Genomic DNA, 16,070 nt, shown 5'->3' with positions numbered 1-16,070 from the left:
TGTCTTCAAAATTTCTTGCTAAATATCATGGCCCATACCGTGTTCTGGAGCGCACCTCTCCGGTTAATTATGTGGTGGAACCTGTTACGCCGTCCCATGATCTACGCCGGCGCGGACGCGAGATTGTTCACGTCCAGCGCCTCAAACCCTATTACGACCCTGCCGTCTTGCTCACGCCGTAAGTCGCCAGGATGTCTCCTCTTCGTCCCGCGGGTAATTGTGCAGAGGAAGAAGTGCACAAGGAACATGCCAGTCAGTGGCATCGTGATCGCTGCGCGTGCTGGATCTGCCTGTGTTCGCTGCCGCTGTGTCCGAAGCTGATCTGCTCAGTCCTGCTGATCAAGTCCTGTTGATCCGCTGAATAAACCCCCCATTCTTACATTATATATATATATATATATATATATATATATATATATATATATATATATATATATATATATATATATATATATATATATATATATATATATATATATATATATATATATATATACACTGTGCAATGACAGTACCATTCAAAAACTAGCAGATAAAGTATCCAGAGTCCTTCATTACTGCGTCCCTCAAGGCCTAAGCCGCCATGGGACATTATGCCCCATAAACTGACCAAAGTATCCAAACAGTTCTCGTTTCAGAGTTTGTTCTCGTACGTTGGCAGGTGAGGTAAAGTGTTGACAAGAGGAATGAAAAACAAGGCATGTGTTGGCTCTGGGTGTCTTTCTATCATGATACGCAACCGAAGCATCTTGAATTTGCTGCGAGGAGACAACATGCATTCGTAAAGATCAGTTGATTAAGCCATAGCCAATAAATACTTCTCCACAAAACAGAAGTGCAATATTTTCTGTCCGTGTTTCATTCTATGGCTCAGGACACAATTCAAGGTTTCTTTCTAAACTCTTGATTGAGGCTAATTCATCCACATGACCGAAGAAAGGCATTTGACATGAAGTCAAAGGCTCTGCGCTGTTACGAATCCTGGAGTGAAGCCGTCTACATACGTAACTCAGCGCCCTTTCATAAAGAGATGTCTAACACGCGCAAAGAAGTGAATGTTCAGCAGAGAAAAGCTGCTCTTTCCCGCGGCCCTCGTGCACGGCGGTCGGCGGGCTACGTGAGCCCTTCCGCTTCTACCTTTGCTGCTCTGCTTCGCTTGCGCGTTCCTCGAGAACGGCACCGTCCGACGTCCGGGCTCTCCCGGCCAGTATCACGTTACCCTTCCATCCGCAGCCGCCGTTCGCACGGGTCGGCAGATTGAGCGGAAAGAGTGCGTGATGTGAATTGTTTGCAGGCGCTATCAGCAACTGCGGCTCGCTAACGCCGGGTTTCTAAAATAAAAGGTAAGGCCGAAGGGCTCTCGAAGATCAGAGAGTCTTGATGAGGACGGCAACGCCATCTGTGTCTGTTCCCTTTCCTCACTAGCGCCCCTCCGCGCGGTATGCTTCACGTAGGCTTGGCTCGGCATCATCGAATACACCGTCATCACCGAAGAGCTTATCTAGGTTGTCTCCACGGCAACGACTCTGCCTGGCTTCGGGCCGCCCCTATCTACGTAGAGAGCAAAGATCGCGCCTTGCGCCCTTATCGGCGGACCTCCGACGACAACGCCTCGGCCCGCCGGTAGTCTTAGCAGCGGCGACCGTTCTCCCGTCAGGTAAGATTCCGTTCTTCGTTTACTTTTTGAGTTGCTATTCGGAATGATGTGTCGATGTAGGTGCAGATTATAATCGCTCACTAGTAGCATCAATGCGCGATGACCTGCAGTACCGTGCGAAACGTACTCCACCCATTATCATTCGCATAGAAGGTGCGTTGCTAAGGGATGGCACGAGTTTCATAGACGTCGGCATTTACTCTTCCCTTCGTGAGCTGTCTACGGCCAGCATCACCGCGCAGGTGGTACGTCCTGCTATGAGCTCATAGGCTTGCTGTTGCCATGGGTACCCTCCTTACAAGTCGACCACGGCAAGTTTCTCCCTATGCTCCCCACAATATCACAATATTGTGTAAGGTGTAAGGTGTGGGATATCTATGCGACCCTTTAATCTCTAAAAGCATACGGTGGTCGCAAAAAGGCCCTTTGAGGTTGTCTGGTATGCTTTTGAAGCTTGGGAAACGGTTTACTCTATGAGGTGGATTTCGTTAACTATGACGAAAAACGGCACTGAACAGACAGCCATACACAAAAGAAAGAGACACACAAAGAGACAAGGACGATGTTGCTAACCAATGCCCGTGAGATGAGGTATTTATTCGTTAAAAGTAGCAGGAAGTTTCTGTTGTGAAATTATTATTAAAGGCTCAAAGTCGGCCAGCTTTAACTTCTCTAAGCAGCGAATTACAAGAAGGCACACGCGGTTGACAAGCTGCTCCGACAAGCTGAAGAGCCGACGGGATGACAAAGCTGTGAGACTACGGCCGATAAGATACTCTAAAAGGGACCTTGTAGCATTGCTGTGGTAGCAGTCAAAGTACAATTGCTATTGTCTTCCCGGCCTTTCTTTTTCGGTAAATATCGAATCCGTGGCTGATAACATTGCTTGCTTTAGTGAATAGACAACACTTAACGCTAAAACGCAAATGCATTCAGCAGATTGCTCTTAGAGCTGGTAGTAATAAGTTCTGCTTCGAATAAAAAGAACAGCTTTTTTTTTTATTAGGTGCGTCAGCTGATGTGCCTGTGCGGTTACTGGATCTACTGTAATCACAGGGATTCTGATGCTAGCCTTGCAGTCGCTAATGGTTTCTATGGTTCGCACCGAATCACACGTAGCGCTAATTATTACGTGGATAGCTTAAAATCAGTGAGTATAAGGTGTCTACTCCCCACCACTATTTAGGAGAGGTCTGAGACCACCGCGTTCGAATGCAGGGACTGCATGAATCCGAAACCGGCAACCATATTATTATTAGTGTTTTCAGTGGTGGTCAGAACATTTCCTCCCTATTGTTTTGATAACGTTGTCGTGAGGTTTAATAACCATCATTGACGTATTTTCTAAGAATCAGGAAGACAATTAGAAGGACGCTTAAGCTTCGCTTTATGAAACACCGTGTCGTTGATAAGTATGCACCCTATTTTAAAGGAAAGTGCATGTATACGAACCGGTAATGGTAAGAGGAGGCGGCAAATGGGAGCCTTTAACGCATTCCCATCATACAGTTAAAGGTGGCGCTTATGTGTCCCTATAATTTTATGTGTTTGCCCTATTTTCTCCGACCACTGTCTACGTCGGCGGCGGATTCTAAGTGGAAATAACTGTATACGCTACGGCGTAAGAAAAGTCGCTCGCGCTACACAACGGCTGGAATTGATGCACTGTGCGCACGCACCAATTCTTGCTGATTTGGGCCGATTCGCTCGGCGTTAATCTGCTGACTTAGTGAATTGCCACGACTCCACTTCGTTAATAAATAATTGGGAGACTCTACTTGCCCGTGAAGTAGACCAACCTTGTTACTCTTGTAATATTTTTCCTTAATTCCTTCGTTTACTTGCGAAGCAAATTTATTATTGATTATTTTTTCCGCTTCGCTAGCTTTTTTTTTTTCATAAGTGTAGTAAAAACGTCGCACTTTTTTTCTAAACATGTATTTCAATCACTTATTGTTTTTCAATGTTTTTTTTTACATTTATTTATCATTCATTTACCTTTAGAAGGTCCCCACCGCAGCAGCTGGTTGGAACTGTTCAGGGGTGCTACCTTTCCCTCGATGTCAAGAGGGCTATAAGATGGCAGTTTTGCGAATAACGTTGCATACGTTAAATTTTTCGACGTTTCTTTTCTCTGTCAGTTGTTTTACATCAGATACCGTGAAGAGCACTGGCACTGCGTGAGGATTTTTTTTGTCTCCTGTTCTTTTTCCAGGTCTGTGTCAGAAACAGGGCAAAAAGCCACCTTTGAAAATGATTTCTGCCCTTTGTACTATAAAACGATGTGCGCAGCAAACCGCCAGCCGTTTTCTCCCCCTCTCCTTTTTTATTTCGTCCTGCACTTGCGCTAGAGTCATTAGATACCTCAATTCGATGGAACCCTGGTTAGGCTTATTACCGGTTCCTAAAAATAGATCTAAGAGGGCGCCACCGAGAACACAAAGGTATTCTCTTCAGTGCGTTATTAGTGGAAGCGGGCACCAGGAAGTGCAAAAAAAAGTTAACTAGCCGGCAAATTATTATTTTTCAATTTATTGATGCTACTTTGAAGATCTAGACCTAAATGCGAAATCTGAAACGGGATTGAAAAGAAGTTCATTTATTACATGCTATATAGGCAGAGCTCCTGGCTGCAAAATATTCATTCCGAATGGATGCATTTAAATACATCTATGATTGTGGGTAAAATAGAGCCATTTGAACTCGGTTGCATAATTTTCCGAATCACTGAAGTATTTTGCGGGCGTATTACTTTACAAAAACTTTCCTCATCTTATTATTGTGTAATAATTACTCAGCAACACAACCCCTTCGGTAACGTACATACATCACCAGGTTAATGCTTGAGTACCTTGATCTATTGCCCTAGAGGAAGACAAGCTCCACTGCTGCAATTACGGCGTAATTGATAATACTACATCCTATAACGCACAAACAATTAGGTACTGAGCCGACTAGTACATATCACTTTTGAGATGACGCCTGCCGCCACCTAGTGACGTGTTCCCGAAGGTATTCTTTTTATCTTGTTCTCCACTATCTTAGGCCTCCCTCTAGAAGACATCCTGTGAAATTGCCACACCTATCGCATTGGCTGCTGCGCTCTTGCATTACCCCCCCCCCCCCCCCCTGCTAGCCCTCATATGTTCTTTATTGTCCAAGGTGCAGCAAAACTTGGAGCGTTAAGACCAAGCTTCAGGGAGGAAAAAGGAGTTAAGTGGCGATCGTAACCGTAAGAACCTGAGAAGTGCATATTGTATAACGTCCTTCCAGGGTATAAAATGTGATAAAGTGTGCAGTTATTGCTACTGAATGATAAGCCAATAGATTTAAGCGCCTGTTACATATACTTCTATGTAAGCATATAATGGGCATTGGGATCATTCTTACTTGAGGAGTCTGCGTCTTCGAATGCTATTGAGCACAGCTAGGGCAGCACCGTAATCCATGTAAATTATCCAAAGAAGGCGAAAGGATGTTTATTATTTCATTTATTTTTTCTAGCCCGTTATGTTTCATAGTCGCGGAAATGACTGAACACCGCTGACAGACGGGATAGGAGAGAAGGCGATAGACACTTGCGCCGACGAACAACAAAGACGAACAACAAAATTAATCATTGGTATAGGGAAGTATTACGAGGGAAACAAGGTAAGCAGATACATGGCGAAGTCCACTTCTTCACCCCGCCCCCCCCCCCCCCCCCCCCCACTTCTCCCCCATTCCCCCGGTTAGCGCTGTTCGGTCGTTTCCGTCATTATGAACAAACCAGGCCGACTCAGCGCTCCTTAGCGTGTTTAGTAGTCACCCACTTTTTTTTTGTTCTTCGGCCCTGACCTCAACTTATTGCCTCTTTTTTGAGCAAGCTTGGCAGAATTCTGCACTTCCGCCAGGCTACCATGCAACTCAAAGTGTTGGAATGACACTTTTACTGCCAAGGTTATCGCGCCTCCTTTCAAGCGCCCATGGCAAGAATTGCTTTTTACCTTTCTCGTAGATAAAGGCTCGGGGATTCTGCTTAGAACTGACTCAGACAGCGAGGTCACTCGGGTCCTCCGTTCGTGTTGGCTTATCGCGGCGTAGATACCTGAACGCCTTAGGTACCAGGAAGGGTCTTGTGCGAAACTCTTCGTGCTTCTGCAGTTCTGTGAAAGCACAATTTAGAAAAACCGTGAGGAGTTTCGTGGCGATAGAATTCGTTGCGCATGTCGTTGTAGCGCGAAACCTCATCTGCTTTTGTTTTATGTTACCACCTAAACGTTCCGTATTCGCCGGCTAGAAAACAAAAAAGGGAGAATGTGTAGGAGCCACATTTCGCAGTGATTCCACCTTGCCAGCATTTATTCTTTTAGAACTTTTCCACTGTCCTCCAGCCGCGCTTTCGCAAAACAGAACTCACCGATGTCATAGAAGCTATCACTACGTACATAATATGGTGCTTTGACAAAGTGCGAATTCGCCGAAGAAGATATCGGGAAGATAATCGTTATCAAATGTGAACTACCCTTTTGAGTGTACCGTATGCACTCTCATGACTGCGCTCTCGTGAGCTCAAGTCTAGTATACCTGGTGGTCGGTGTGCTTACGCCGAACTGGCGGCTCCGGTATAGGTATCTCTTTGCTCATTCGCCAACAGAAGTTAAAGAGGGGAAGCGTACTTTTGTGAACTGCGTTAAATATATGCAGTGGTAAAGGGATCAAATCAGAGCGCTCAGGGGGACTAGTTGATACTTCTTAAACAAAGGAAGTGCTAACAAGAACAGTTACGTCATTTGTCGTCTCTTCAGTTGGCCCTTTTGTTCGCTATCTTGCTTGCCTTTTTATTCAAATGGATAGCTGAGGTCCCCTGCTTCCCAGTTCGAGCATTCACTGAAATTTGGGCGCACATATGCTCATACACTAAGCCCAGACACAAATTATTTCACTGATCTGTTTTACGGCGTATGGTAATGCAAATGGGAATTCCCCCACCCCATATCTCATAGTGGGTATCCTCAATTAAATTACTACCAAAGAAACTGTCAACTTGAGCAAGTGCGGAATAAAAACGCAGCTATGTAGTTCTGGGTGTATATGAGCCGGAATGAAAGGAGTTGATATTAAATTTTCTGTAATGTGTGCAAGTAAGTTATTTAACAAATTTATCCAAGACATCTGCTTATAGTATAAACTTAAAGCAAGTATTGTTTAATAATATCGAGATTTTAAAACGTCTCGCCACAGTTACACAATCAGATATAATATTTGCCAGATCAGCCAAAGTTTCAGCCTAATTGCACTTCATGAGGTAAAACACTTCATTTTGATGTCGACCGGCAGGACGAGTATGATTGCTAGCGCTTTGTCGCGATTCGAGGTGACAAGTTTAGGCCAGCGGCGGTTGCTGTTTCCTTGCACCTTAGCTAAACGAAATTCTTACCGGCTGACTTAGCTGAGCGTTGAGCTTCTTTTTATTTCGACATGCCATGAAGCCGTCTACTTCAAACGAATACCGTAAAACCCATCGTAAGCTGCCAGGTTCATCTATGTTTATTTGTTTGTTTTAAGACAGAGGCCCTAATCTTAGAAGACAATATGGTATGCCAACGCTAAACTTTTGTTGATAACTGAATCGCTTTCAACTACATTAAACTTTTTTTTTTTTGCAGTGAACGACATCATCTCGTATAAAACATCGAGAGGGACACGAAATAAAAAGTTTTAAACAAACGTGACGTCGGGGATTTATCGGTAACTAGCCCCTTTTGTAGTGAGGTAAAGTAGTACCACAGAGCAACGTCCTTCAACAGCAGTGTACGCTTGCATGAACCTTTCTTATCCGCTTTAAAAGATCATTTGTAAAGAAGCGCGTTGTTTTTAAGCGATTCCTTTTCTGTATCGCTGCAGGACAATTGTTCTGGATATGAATTTATACCGAGCGTGCTGCCAGCGCCCAGACTGTGCACGTCGAGTCTTTTTTATTTTGTTTTTGCTTCCGATGTATACCGTGCATTAGGACGTATTACGTGCCTGTCGAGTTCACAGTGTATTTCAGTTCTTGTGTGCTTTTTTTGTTTTATTTTAGACGACGCCTGATTTTATTCGGAGTGATACATCCACAGCTGCCTTGGCTGCCAAAAGAAATCCGGTGTACTGTATAAATATAAACAAACATAAGCGAAACGTGCGCGGTGCGTCGTTAGTACAGCCCGCGCCGTGGCGCAGTCGTGTGCGCGCCGCTTTTCGACATCAGAAGAAAGCAATGCCACGTGCACAGCTTCGAATGAGATTGATTTTCTGGCGGATATAGCAAAACCTGCTACTCCTTTCAATGGATTTGGGATTAAAAATAAACAAAAAATAAATGGAGGGGGTAGCTTCAGCTTCAGTATACGATACCAACGTAATGACTATAATGTTTCCCTGCGCAGGTTAAACAAATCATAAATTGCAAATGAGTGCATTCTTGTAGCGTCTGATGGACTTATCTTTAGTTTGCGAAAAGCTTGCGTTGTTGCTATGGAAGCAGCGTGCTAAGTGCTGTATATCAACAAACCTGATCGCACGTGTCACTCCTCCTTAACCTAAGCCCCTAAGGGAATAAGCGAAGGCTGCCATTGTTAAGGTAGATACTTGGACATTTTAGTGCATACTTACTATCAGAAAAGGCGGCGCACAATGAGACAAGACTGACAGATATGTATACAGACGGCACATGACCCTGTCGCCTGATTCGGTGCTGTAGTTTTGCGTTGCGCTTTGTCTTTTTATGCGACTTGAATCATGCGTGTCCTCCTTGTCCTGAAAAAAGTAAATTGAGCCAAAGCGGCAGATATTAATAAAAAAAATAAGATTTGTCACGATCTGGGGATGTTTTTCAAATTGCAAGCTGGAATTAGGGTTCGGCAACATTGCTCAAATGTTCTTGCATATTCCTAGGGACTGAGCATGATATGGACTTTCACGACCTTTTTTTCATCTGCTTATGTTGTACTGGCGATACCATACATACTTTAGTGAAATTTGTTGGAGATTGTATGTTCATATTTTTTTTCTTTATTCAGTGTTCTGCAGGCTTCACCATGGTCATCCATCAGAAAGCGTCCTCTGTGCTGCTGTTAGCTTTCCTCGTGAGCAGTGCGCAGTGTAACATCCTCGGCGGTATTCTTACCAGCACTGGCAGCAATGAACATTCAGAAGCTAACGGGACGAACGACACGCTCCGACCTAACCTTCCGGTGACAACCCCTACGGATCTGTGTAAGGCGCATCAATGCGCCTGCTACACTGACGTGGTTCCGAAAAAGGTCGACTGCTCCTACAAACACATCTCCACGCTGAACAGGGTGGCCCTGCCAAACCACGTGATCGAACTAAGCCTCGCTGGCAACAACCTCTCCCACGTGTTGGACACGTACTTTTACGCCGCTCCTGGAGTTCACGTGCTCGACTTGTCACACAATCGCATCCAGTTCATCGCGTTCACGGCCCTGCGAATGTTCACAGATCTGAACCGCCTCACGCTGTCCCACAATCGTCTGGCCTCGCTCGAAGAAGAGGTATTCAGCGGCTTGAAGAACCTTCAGTACCTCGACCTTAGTTACAACAAGCTGTCGACACTTTATCCCAAGGACTTCGACCATCTCAGCAACCTCACTGAACTCAACTTGGCTCACAACCCACTCATGGAGTTTAATGGCAACGCGCTTGTAAAGCTCACTTCGCTTAGCAAGCTGAGCCTTCAGAGCACGGGGCTAAGCGCGCTCAGACAGAACGACTTTGACAGTCTGACCGGTCTGAAATGGCTGGACCTGAGTGGTAATGGGTTCATCGAGGTTCCCTTTAGGGGTCTGCACCGGCTCGGCCAGCTTAGTCACCTTGACTTGGGAAGGAATCCCATCACGGTGATCAAGCCTTACAGCTTCTACAATCTAACCTCTCTGAGAAGTCTCTCGCTGAAGTACATGGGGGACCTCACGACCATCGAAACGCACGCTTTCAGTGACGTCACAAGTCTTAAGTCCATAGATATAAGTTTTTGTCCGAGGTTGACCGTCATCGATAAGCGGGCGTTCACATACAACGGCAGCGATGGAAAGATCGAAGTGGACGAATTCTACGTTCGCCAGACGGCGCTGAAGACTCTACCGGAGTCTCTTCTTCACTGGGACTACGTGACCAAGGTCGACTTCGCTGATAACGACTGGAAGTGCGACTGTAAACTGGAGTGGATGCCGCATGTTGTCAAGAGGGATGTCATTGACGGCAAACTAAGGTAAGCTATTTTATTGTATTCAATCTTACATAGCCGCAGGCCTTCCGAAGGTTTGCTATATTCCACAGCATGCTCACGAGTCATACTTTTTTATTTCTCCGAGAAGATTTATTTTCATTTCTTGAAATTGGACTGTAGGAAAGCAAGTTTAAACTATGATCGATAATAATATAACCAGAAATTGTTTGGATATGTTTCTGTGATTTGTCGTTTTTTATTCATACTAAATTACACCATTTGTACATCCTTTTTTTTACTTCCTCATGTACGACCTAGTTTTTACCATGCCCAAATTATAATAATCGATCGGGGCTTCTGGGCAACATTTTAATTATGAGGTATGTACCTGTAGAATATTAAAACATGCTGTTATGAAGTTGGTATTACGAATGGTCTATGCTTCCGATGCGTGAAAAAATTTGCTTTTGAAAAATTTTTTGCGCTCGCGGCGAGTAGTCAAAACGTGAATACAAACTTAATGGGCTGAGTTATTGAAAAAAATATTTAAGACACTTTTAACGAGCAGATTGACGTAAGTGGTAAGCTTCCGATTTCTACTGAAATATTTCTTCTGAAGTTAGTTCTTCGCTCAAACTAAGTAATTAAGGCGTTCCATAAAAAAAGGAGAATGAGGCGCGTTTTAAATAATTATGAGGCAACTGTGGAATATTTAAAGATATCTTTATGAACATATTGACAGAGATAGTCTAATCTGCATATCCGAGCCAAAATTTGGTTCTCACTGTCCTGCGCTAACATTTGGATTGGTAAAACGTTTATTTGTGGCCTGCAGTAGAACGCGCGCGCGCGCTCCGGACGGGGCCTACGTCGTTCTCTTGGCACCGGCCGCGCGGCCTGAGTCCCCGCTCGCCGTGGCCGGCTCGCTGGTTTCCTGCCGAGCCAGCGCCTTGATGACCTGCTGGACGGCCCAGAGTTGTTCCTCTTGATTGTAGCTCCCTGCGGCTGCTTCAAGTCGCGGCGGGACCCTCCCAGACTTAGCTTCTTCCTGGTACTTGTTGCAATTCCACAGAGTGTGTGCGAAGCCGGCCGTCTCCGTTCGGCAGATATGCATTTGTCTGTCGGGTGCGTCTCGGGATACATTCTGTGCATCAGCTAACAAAAAAAAAAAAAATAATAATAATAATAATAATAATAATAAGAATGAGTGCGATAGAAAAACCTATTCTGCGTTTTTTTTTTTTTAATATAATAGCAAACAGAAGTCTGCCGAGGTAGAATTTGGGGATATGTTGACTGTTTTCGTGATGTTAAAGAACATCTGAAAAATTGCGTACAAAAACTGTTTCCCAGAAGAGGAATAAAATTTGTGCATATGAAAAGGAAGTTATACACTTGCAGTGTTCGTTTCCGGAAATACGTATTTTATTGCCAGTTTGTAGTTGCACTTATTTTTTTGTATTGTATTCCCTGACTTCATTTTAGTAGAGGGCAAAAGACCGCAAATATCATTTTCCGCGCTGCCGAACTAAATGAGATTTTTACGTTTTCGTCTTGTTTAGCATTCACAGCTAAGCACCTTCCTGTTAAACCGGCAAAACCACGCAGCGTATTTTCTGCCCCTACAAGAGATTCATAAGCGTTGTTTCAAATTTCCCGCTTTAATTTTTGCGGTTTCACGACAATTATTCACCATGCTTGCAGAGATCATAACCTAATCGTGTGAGAAACATTGTGACCTTAATATGCACCTTTCTAGTTATTAAACTTTGCTCTGTGTCCCCCTTGCGCAATATTTCCGCTCCTGTAAGTAAAACATATCGCGTCAACAAGAACTGTGCCTCCGTGAAGTTTATGCTCTCTCAAAACCAACTGGTTTTAAGCAGCGTTCGCGGTTATCAGTAGTTGACTTCGAAGCAGACCTCTGAGCCGGCGCGGTTACAAATATTTTAGGTAGTTATACCAAACGACTTAGAATATATCGAATTATTGCTTATATCGAGCTCTCAAAATATTTCCTCGTAAACCCAATGAAAAATAGAGGAATGGTGCTCGCTTTGTCGAATTCCCGGTGAACTTTAGATATGTCGAACTGCGCGTCGTGCGCGTCGTGCAAGGGGCGCTTCTCTTAACGGCGCCTCCACGATCAGCTTTCGTGCTCGGAGCCGGGCCGGCTGGTAGCGCTGGTAGCGCTAACGCTCTAAAACCACTTCACGAGGTGAACGTTGAGTCTGAGTGAAAATGCTCTTCGGTCTGAGTGGTTCTTTTCAACGCGACACTGCTGTCATGAGAGGAACTCCGAGTTCAATGCACCGGTTGTCGTGCAGTGAAGCCAGCCTAGCTGACCAAAGGGTTTGCGGCTGTTCTCGCCAAGAAATCAACTGTTCTCTATTTTCACTGCAATATAGCGTTTCTAGTGTACAACAGACCTGTTAAGATCAACGGCTGCTTTTCCCAGAGCACCATCCGCAACAGCTTTGATGTCAACTCAAATCACAATGGCGCTTGTGCTACGCGATGCGACATGTGAGGTGTGAGCAGCGTGAAGCCCGGTGCTCCCATCTGTCCTTACTAAATATTTGGAGCATATGCTCGCGTCCAAGGAGCGGCACGTGGAGGTGCGCTCAATGCGCCCCTCTTTTCGACGCCTGGCGCGAGGTGACACTCGGCCAGCAGATGCGTGCACGTGACTTCGCTGCGGTGGGCTGCCGTGGGCTTTATGGGACCTCTCGCTCTATATTCTTGTACGTTGTTTTTTGATTCAAAAATAAACTTTCAACTTCAACTTCAACATGCCGGCGGCAGCACGTCGAAGCAGGGGGCAAGCATCTAACTGGGGTGCCCTGTATTCGCGCTTCAGAACCACGGCGGAGCTCATCTGATGGAATGCTTTATATATCCTATTATCAATATACCGAACTATTTCGCGTTCCCCATCGAGTTAGAGATATCCGTGATCGACTTATCAGCAGGCAGCAAGTGAGTGCAGTTTTGTTAGAAATGGCGAGGGCGAATTTTGCAAGTACCAAATGTACTTCCTGCTCTAGCGAATTATGAACTTTCTTTTCCCATTACGTACTGACAACTAGGAAACAATTTTCAAGCACTTCAAGAATACATGATTCCCACACCAATGTCAGCCCTGAGGCTGACATGCTGTATGAGGATAATACTGCTTCTTTCTGCGCTGAGGCGAAATTGTGATTGAGTACAATGATCATGTTTAATTCAGTAATGAAACAATAAATATAACAGATGCTAAGGCTAAGCTGGAAGGGGAAGGGAAGGAGACAGGCCTTCATGCCCGTATTGTTTAAAGAAGAGAGGGGGGGGGGGATTTCCAGAGACGTTACGGGATGAGTAGAAGGAGGTAGGCCATGTTTCAAGTGACAGTCACGAAAAAAACATTGCCTTGCCTTTCCTGCCTAGCCTTCGCTGCAGGGCCACAGTTTGGTCTGCGAGTATAGTGGAAATTATGTGGGGGATGTGACTGGTCGGTGAGACGACTTTTGAAGTTCTTTGTAAATCCTAAGGTACTGAAGTAATGTTTCCTGAAAGAGACTGTTCAGTTGTGTAGCATTTTGTGGGGCGGAGGCAAATATTAAGATTTTTGCTCATTTATCAGTTCCAGTTGTTGCATCCACATTTGCGAGCGCAGTATGAAGATTATCAATTGCTCATCTGCATGGAAATTTCCGTGAAACTGTGGGTTTTAGAAATCTGACGAAACTCTTAACAGATTGAAGGACTCGACTTCGTACACAGAACTATATCGAGTCAGAGCACCAAATTGCACGCCGGTATTTGTCTTGGTGATCGACACTTCCACTTTGTACGTCAACCTGTTTAGCAAGCTTTCATTTTTCTTTATTATAATAACAGATTTTTGTACATGACACATATTTAAACAGGAGTTAATAAAAAAAGTATGAATATAACAGTATATTATTTTCATGATGTGGGCATATGCGAACCCAATAGAAATAGTATAAGCAATCACCTCAGAATGAGGGATCTTTTTCTTTGAAATATTGACATGCTGATTAAAAATAAGGTTAATATCGCTAAATTTCAAACCTACTGAACAATAATTACCATATGAAAGGGCCACTGGAAGTGCATTACGTGCCATCAAGCTCTTTGACATATAAAGGAATTCATTATGAAGGTGCCATTGGGCATTATACTATCCATTAGTATTGTTGGTAGCTTTCTCACGGATACAAGTAAAAATCTTTCTTTTGGGTAAAGTGGTATTTGTTACTTGTAGCCGAGAGACAGCGCTACTGGGCCATATTTAAGAACCTGAGGTTGCCTGTTTGACATTCCCTTAACACAGTCTGGTCTGCTGTTACCTGGCGTTTTCTTCCCAAAAGCGTTAAAAGCCGCGGTGTACTCTGCAGGTGCGGCAGCCCGAAGGAGTTGGAGGGCAGGTTGATCGCCAAGCTGAACAGCGCCGACATGCCGTGCGCGGAGAGTGTCTCCCTGGAACATCCGGGCTGGAAGGAGATCAACGTGGCGATGCGCGTCGCGTTGGGACTCCTCATCACCGTCACAGTGGTGCTCGCTATCGTCATCGCCACCATGCTGTTCCTCAAGATGCGAGCCAAGCCGCACGTCTACCTCAGCCTCAAACACCGATTCGGAAACAGCGCGGAAGAATAGCTGCCCGCTGAAGGCAAGGAGGTTGTGATTCTTGTACCCGGCTTGAGAACCAAAGTCGCAAGTTAGCGTGCAACCGGCAACCCGGTGCACTGCGGAGGAAGGACATTCAGTATAGGATATTCGTGTTAGCGGCGGGTAATGAAAAGTGTCTCTCATGATATCACGAATTCAAACGTCAGTCTAATGTTTCTGAGGAGTGGTGAATCGTACTATCACTGTAACAAACCGAGCCACAACGTGGCTTTCAAAGGTCGTCCAATAGGATATGTGTCAAAAGTTACACAGATTTTGTTATTTAGAACGCGCTTCTGTGCTCTTCATGACAAACAGGTATTCTCTCCATAACAAACTTACTAAAAGCGATATTCAGGGCATCTGAACGGAAGTGTAATAAGAAGGGAAAAAATTATTCCTCATCGGAATGTGCTCTGTTGTAGGCACATTGCTTGAGCATGTCTTACTGCGTCTTCGGCTGATTTTTAAATATTTTACGTTACGGTACTTAAGTCAATTGTGTTTCGCTTCGTACGATTTCTTCTGGCTGCATGTGTCGCTTTTGAAACCATTAGCGAGCACTGCTATCATACACTCAAGTGGACGCGCCATGCAGTTATATATATAGTATCTCATTAAACATGGGCATCCCGTGAGAGCTGTGAATGTAAGGGCATGACCTTTTCTGTATTTCCTTCCTCCGTGTTATCACTGCCGCAACGAGTACGAGACGTAATGTGGACATAGCGTCACTGCAATCCTACGTACGTGGTGCTGGCGCCGCGTCCACCGTGACAACTGAAGGGGCTACGTTACTCTCCGCTGAGCCTGCAGTCGTGAACGGCATCTCTTTCTATATAATCGGCTATAAGGAAACATTTGTCAATTTTAGGCGCTTTCGGCAATGAATAAAACTGATGACCTTGCGTGTAAATTCCGCATGGCGCCTATTTACAAAACGGGATATTTATTACCCTAATACTCAAAAGGATGCAGTCAAATGTGCTTATTGCTTGTCTCAAAGAAACTGAGCTCAGTTGTGACTCGGAATTTCTGAACTGTCAAGGTAGGTAGGTGTGCATTTGAGCTTTCGCTTGGCAACGATATTAAATATGTTTTGGATAATTTTGCCTTGAGCATGAACTGTACGGCGTAAACAGTTCTTTTATGTTGCATGATAAAACAGTGAGATTGGTCCCCTGCTGAACAGTTTTCTTGAACACAGGTGTAATATCTGGTGAAATTTCGGTATTTAAAATAAAGAGAAAATAATCCTTACTGGTTAACTTGCTGCCCCAAGTCTGCTGTCTCACCGACCAATCGTACATTTCGTTGTAATTTGATTAAATGAAATATTTGCCTTTGTTTTACTCAGCAACCAAATAAAGTTTACACGTCTCTCAATGTTTCTGCCTTTCTTTTTAGGTTTTACCGATGAGTGCCGAAATCATATTCAGTCACCTGTGTTAGGATGACTAAAAATAATTATAACCTACACTATAGATTGTAACACCCAAGCAGACGTCATGCAGTGATTTATAG

The 16,070-nt window shown here is 44.4% G+C and overlaps 1 protein-coding gene across 3 annotated transcripts; it reads left to right on the top strand.

The window, feature by feature from the left end:
- Positions 1–1,220: 1,220 nt before the first annotated feature.
- LOC146186780 (uncharacterized) lies at positions 1,221–15,932 on the top strand. 3 transcript variants are annotated; one of them, XM_084607401.1, is made up of 4 exons: positions 1,221–1,343; positions 1,455–1,657; positions 8,711–9,911; positions 14,273–15,932. In XM_084607401.1, the coding sequence occupies exons 3-4, from the start codon at positions 8,719–8,721 to the stop codon at positions 14,532–14,534; spliced, it is 1,455 nt and encodes a 484-aa protein (XP_084463527.1). In that variant the 5' UTR covers positions 1,221–1,343; positions 1,455–1,657; positions 8,711–8,718; the 3' UTR covers positions 14,535–15,932. The 3 variants fall into 3 exon arrangements, with proteins under 3 accessions (XP_084463527.1, XP_084463528.1, XP_084463526.1); XM_084607402.1 differs by lacking the exon at positions 1,221–1,343 and having other exon boundaries at positions 1,392–1,657; positions 8,701–9,911; XM_084607400.1 differs by lacking the exon at positions 1,221–1,343 and having other exon boundaries at positions 1,393–1,657.
- Positions 15,933–16,070: the final 138 nt, after the last annotated feature.

Source organism: Amblyomma maculatum, chromosome 6 (genome assembly GCF_055883805.1).
Source record: "Amblyomma maculatum isolate TAMU_Amacu chromosome 6, ASM5588380v1, whole genome shotgun sequence".
Taxonomy (NCBI): Eukaryota; Metazoa; Arthropoda; class Arachnida; order Ixodida; family Ixodidae; genus Amblyomma; species Amblyomma maculatum.
This window is presented reverse-complemented; position numbering and strand designations above follow the sequence as displayed.